The sequence below is a fragment of the Sardina pilchardus genome, chromosome 17, assembly GCF_963854185.1.
Source record: "Sardina pilchardus chromosome 17, fSarPil1.1, whole genome shotgun sequence".
NCBI classification, from domain to species: Eukaryota; Metazoa; Chordata; class Actinopteri; order Clupeiformes; family Clupeidae; genus Sardina; species Sardina pilchardus.
In genome coordinates this window covers 6,765,925-6,771,924 of record NC_085010.1, presented here as the reverse complement: position 1 = coordinate 6,771,924, position 6,000 = coordinate 6,765,925, and the positions used below count along the sequence as shown (strand labels likewise).

The 6,000-nt window shown below is 41.0% G+C and overlaps 1 protein-coding gene across 1 annotated transcript in view; it reads right to left on the bottom strand.

Moving 5' to 3' along the window:
- Positions 1-1,011: 1,011 nt before the first annotated feature.
- Positions 1,012-6,000, bottom strand: part of LOC134061671 (uncharacterized) — a 103,932-nt gene continuing 98,943 nt past the window's right edge. The window contains exons 6-14 of the mRNA XM_062517424.1: positions 5,194-5,381; positions 4,964-5,069; positions 4,239-4,378; positions 3,957-4,141; positions 3,708-3,875; positions 3,543-3,597; positions 3,243-3,448; positions 2,974-3,133; positions 1,012-1,145 (exon numbers count right to left, since the gene is read on the bottom strand). Coding sequence (XP_062373408.1) covers positions 1,012-1,145; positions 2,974-3,133; positions 3,243-3,448; positions 3,543-3,597; positions 3,708-3,875; positions 3,957-4,141; positions 4,239-4,378; positions 4,964-5,069; positions 5,194-5,381 — 1,342 coding nt within the window. The remainder of the gene's footprint in view (positions 1,146-2,973; positions 3,134-3,242; positions 3,449-3,542; positions 3,598-3,707; positions 3,876-3,956; positions 4,142-4,238; positions 4,379-4,963; positions 5,070-5,193; positions 5,382-6,000) is intronic.

The window sequence follows — 6,000 nt, the reverse complement described above, 5'->3', positions numbered from 1 at the left end:
TAAACGCAGCACACTGTTAGAATAGCCTACACCAAAATCTCAGGCCGCTAGCCCTCTCTCCCACTCACGTTCAGATTGAATAACATACATTCATGTCAACCCCTGTTTCTGTCATTTGATGAACGAGGTTTACTGTTTAGCAAACGTTTCCAACACCCCCCCCCCCTCCCCACACACAGACACACATATATGCAAAAAAAGTCGTTTTTAATTACAGATTAAAACATTTAATATTAACCCACAGGCATATTAAATGAACAAGTGCAGGTAAGGCTAACATGTCCTGAAGTCTGCAGTGTAGGTATTAAAACATGTAATATTAACCCACAGGCGTATTAAATAGACAAGTGCAGGTGAGGCTAAGAACATGTCCTCAAGTCTGTATCAGTGTAGGTGTCATGTGGTGGACTAGGAACCATAATATTAACCCACAGGCGAATTAAATGAACAAGTGCAGGTGAGGCTAGGAACATATCCTCAAGTCTGTATCAGTGTAGGTGTCATGTGGTGGACTAGGAACCATAATATTAACCCACAGGCGTATTAAATGAACAAGTGCAGGTGAGGCTAGGAACATATCCTCAAGTCTGTATCAGTGTAGGTGTCATGTGGTGGACTAGCCGGTAAAGCAGCGGTAGCTGATTTACTGATTGATTACTGATTGCATGGAGTTTTTGGATCACACGGATTGGTAGGAAGGGGTGAGGGGTAGGTCGATAAGCCAAGGGGAGTGTGTGTGTGGCAGAAAGTTCCGGCCTTGTCTCTGGCCTGTTTCCTGTGTGTTGCAGCTCTGGTGGTGGATCGCTGACGGACCGGTGGAGATAGCTGGCTAGCAAGGAGCAGCTTCCACGCAGATCGGCATCTGTTCGAGACTTGAGAAAGGAGCAGACAGTGATCGTGATCCAGGAACGCCATTGGCCACTTCAACGACGCTGGGGAGGGCAGCAGAAGAACACTCGAGGACGGGGCATGAGGGCTGTCAAATGTTGTTTCTTGACTGTCCCACAAACTCTAAATTGTCTGCCTGTTTGCCCTCTGGCTTCGTCCCCCATCCCTGTCTGAGGCAAGCTGCAGCCATCTGGTGATAAGGACCTCGATCTCCTTTTCAGAGGACTCCTTCGTAAGGGCATTCCGGCGGACAGCATCTGAGAAAAACACAAGAAGAGGGCAGCATGATCATGTGATGTTACTCAGTGCAGCACAGATGTCACTACACCCGTAATAATTATACTACTGGACCAGTTCTAGGTTTGTTGAGTGGTGTATGTTATATTAGAGAATGAGACGAGACATGCCAGCAGTTTACTAAACAAGAATGAAAATGAAATAGGTCAGTTAGTAGGATGGATAGAATGGTTCAATACATAGATCAATAAATATTTACAATACAAGATCTGCAATAAAGGGATGGTTCAAACATTAAAAGCACGGAAACTTTTACAAAAACTATTTTCCAGTTTTTTTCAATCGCTAACAAGCGTTTGTCCATTCAGTTGACACATTTTCAAAACTCTAAACACAGCCTCTCACCTGCAAAACACAATTGGCCGAATGGATCATTTTCCTCTCAAAAGCACATCCCATGTTCTTACAACACATTTTGTTACATATACACTAACTCGTCATTTCTCTGCACACACTAACTTTACCAAAACACTGGAAACCTGACTCAAAATGAACTTATTTTGTCAAAGAATGAAGCTTGTTTTCACTTCACAAGATACATGCAGTCAATCAGAGTACACTAGGTTTCAAAATACTGGCTACTGTTCACATTACAAAAACGGCATAGACTTTTATGTTTCAGTTTTACAGGTATTTGCATGCAAAACATGCAATCCAGCATTTTTACACTAAATTTCTCGGTTGGGAACTGTATGTCCAGATGTAATGTTCGCATTCAAATGCATTCCAGTAAAAAGCAATTTTTTTTTTTTTTTTTTACTGTTCACTAGGCCTAAAGGAGGTGCAGTATAAATACTGTTTACAGTAGACTATGATAGAACAGAAAAAGTTTTACAGCATTGTAGTGAACAAAATATCCATGATACAAAAGAGCATTCTGAACAAAAAACAACAGCAAAAAGCCCAGATAAAAAGGGGGTGAACAAAGAAAAAGCACAATATTACTGTGTCTAATCTCTGCACCTGCTCCTCTCAGTGCTCCTGCACCTCTCACTGCATCTCTCACTGGGCCTGCTCTTCTCCCTGGGCCCCTTACTCTTACTCTTCCTCGTCCAGACATTACGGTATTTGTCTTATTCAGTTTCTGCTTCCAAAAACATCACCTCCTCTTTTCACTGTGCAAGTGTCAATGTAATAGAGAGCAATAACCCCTGCCACTGAGTCTAAGATAGACTGGAATCAGCTGTGGTTGGCCCAATTTACCCAACATAAATCATCTGTGTGTCAATTATTCGATTGTTTGTTTATTATCAGCTGAGATATATTGCTTTTGAATTGATAACATTGCAGAAACAGAGGTTTTTATACTGTATCTAAGGTTTGGAATACTGTGTTAACTATTGTGGGATGTTGTGTGTTAACATTCGAAAATAATACAAAAACGATCCATTATTTTGTTGGGAGGTATAGTTTGTCTGTTAAGAAAATGTAAGCATTGTGAAAATGTATTCACTGACTGCATACTGTGTGAAAACAACATGAAATGTGTGAATGGTATGGCGACAAAAGACCAATGCTGTGCTAACTGTGTTTAGAGTTTTGAAAATGTGTCAACTGAATGGACAAACGCTTGTTAGCGATTGAAAAAAACTGTAATAGATTGTGTGGGTTCTAATAAATGTATACATACATAACTTAGTAATGTTGTATGTATTTATTGCTATTTATTCATGTATTCATTATATTATTTATATATATTTATAGTTCTATTTGAACTGTAGGTTACATCAACCGCCTAAACTTAATTGGGATGTCACCACATTGCAGTTATCCAGTACTGATACTCACCCAGAACCACACTTTTCAAAATTAGCCTTTTGAAGGCAGGCTTTTGATTGGCCCCACTCCAATTCATTGTTTTTGCCAGCAAAGTGTTCATGATCCTCTTCATGACCCGCCCCACAGTGTCTTTCAGAGACATGCCTCCAACCATTCCAAGGAGTATAGTCTGAAACAAGACAAGCATCTCATTACGGTAGTTATTCAAAGAATAAAACACGAGTGAGAGCGGGGACTGACTTTTAGGATTGATCTGATTAATGCATCATTTAACTCACCAAGTTCTTCTTCTCATCTGGATCATTCAATGTTTCCTCCAAACGTTGCAGCTCCTCGATAGTTGAAAGAGGGAGCCCAAAATGTGTTGGGTCTGGCATGACCTCTGTAATTGCCTGACCGCTCGATATTTTCTGGAGCTGCGCGAGGATGAGCAACTGCTGCTCCCTGATGGAGTCTAGTCGAACAAGGATCTCCTTGGCAATTGCTGTAAGACAAGAAAAAGCAGGTATTGCAGATTAGTAGCAAAATATGGTATGTAGACATGTCAGAGTAAACAGAAATCACTGTAGAATTCCTACCTGTAGGCAAAGTCTCCTGCGACCTGTTTGCTGTGCCATGTGCTGGTGGAGTGTGCTAAAAGTATATTCACAGGCAAGAATAAAGAAAAATAGGTTTTAATCTCATCACACATAATACCAAAGTGATTTCTTTCCATGAGCTATCGAATTTTCACACATTCTTACTTGACTCCTGCCAGCTGCTGCATGGGTTGGGGTGTCAGCAGCCCCAAGCCCCTGACTATGACCAGCTACCGGGCTGTTGAGCATCACAGCCATTAGTCCACCACCAGAATGCTGACTTGTAGGCACAGCCTCCTCGACAGACCATGTGCCATGTGCTGGTGGAGTGTGCTAAAACAAAAGAATAAAGAAGAATATACTTTAATCTCATGATTTCTTCCGATGAGCTATCGAATTTTCAAAAGTTCTTACTTGATATCTAGTTGGGCCTGGTAACTGACTCCTGCCAGCAGCAGCCCCTTGACAATGACCGGCTACCGGGCTGTTGATCGGTGGTGGAGTCATGGCTGTGATGCTCGATGAGTGAGAAGCACACGGACCAGCTGCTGAGCTGCTTGCAAAGGTGGACCAACAACCTGCCGACTGACTCCATTCATCTAGAGTGGTCACAAAGTTGCAAGTGTCAGTTATGTTAGCTTCACCCAGATAAAAAAAGATCAATGGAAACCACTGTAACATGTGTAACAGGCTTACCACCAAAAGATGGAATGCAGGGGGCTGCTGCAAGCGTAGCGTAGGATTTCTTTTTGGTTGGGGCACGAGGTGCAGCAGTCCTGCCCTGCTCCTCTTCCTCCTCCTCCTCCTCTTCACTGCTGCTAATTCTTTTACAGCCTCTAACATTGATTACATTGCAATGTCAGTTTGTCATTGCAGTAAATAAGTAAGGGATAATGCATAGAACGCTGGTCATTATCAGGAAAATAAGTACAGACAGGGCGAACCAAACTCCGAAGGAGTCTTGTTTCGTCCTGAAGGTACTTATTTTCCCGATAATGACCTGTGTTCTATACATTATCCCGCTAATTATACGGCTACTTGCCAATATGAGAAAAGAAACGTAACACTTTAGAAATTACTTGGCTATAGTTTCATCGCATCCACTAACAAAATAAATAGTTTGCCACATAGATAGAACTTGACAGTTTCACTTTGAATGAAATTCCATTGTAATAAGTGAATACATTTGTTGGAGTGATTTTTTTTAAGAGGTCCTCTAGTAAAACATAATGACCAGTATAACGTTGGGAGATCCCATTCAAGTCAATGGACCTTTCTACTTGCATTGGGAAGAGCCATATGATAACAATACTAATATTGTAAAGTTGTGCACTGTAAGGCCCTCTAGCTTGCAGCCTGCAGGTGAATTGTAACTTTTGACAGCAAATGCTTTGAAGGAAATTATGGGTCATTCGTAGTACCTGTTCTTTCTCTTCATATATGCCGGCCTGCTGTCTTCGTCTTCTGTGTTAAGATCAGAGGTCACCGTAGCGTCTAGCAGCTTCGCACACGCACTCTCATACACATCTGTCAACACAAATGTAGATTGGGTCTCAATGAAAGGGCTCCTTATTATGTTACTTGTGCAGTAAAGTTTCAATTCAAATTCATGTGTGGAATTGTTGAATTAGAAAATGAAGCATTACTATACCATGTGAATACATCACTCGGACAGAATATTGAGTCCAATTGGCACCTGGCATCATCCCATCCTTCACTGCTTTATGGGCCTTTGCAAGAGACACAAACGGGGGCCAGAAACATTGGCCTCCACTGAGCCAGTTTGAGTGAATGACCTCCACCTCTTTGGACACTAAAAACTCGACAACATGGAACATTCTACAAAGAAGAAGAAATGTAGGTTGCCAACTACAAAACATATTCATGTAAAGCAACAATTTATAACAAAGGATTAAATAGGGCACCAATTATGATCATGTCAGCACAAAGGTCATTCCACCTCAATTCAACGGAATTTAGAGAAACTTTCTGCTTGACCATCTCAGATTTTCCTCAAACCTTAACACCTAAGAGTAACCATTTAAACTAACTTAGCCAAAATATAAGATTGCTATACCTAATATGTCCAGAGAAAAAAAAAAATTGAACATGGTACCCCCCTTCTGATTTTTGGCACATTTGCACCCTCATCTGAATCTGCAGCAAAGTTAGTTTGAATGGTTACTCTTTAGGTGGTAACATTTTGAAGCAAATCTGAGATGGTCAAGCAGAAGGCATTTGTTGAATTGAGGTGGAATGACCCACAAACTAACAAAAAACGCGAAGTAACAAATCAGGAGAAAAACCTACCTAACAAAGAGGTAATCTGTGGCAGAAGTAATAAACCAGAACAATATCTCTAAACATTTAATTTAATCTGTCTCAACACGTGAATAAAAGTGTAACTCTGGCGAAAATTGACCAAAGAGTGTTTTTCTGAATGAAAATACATCATATT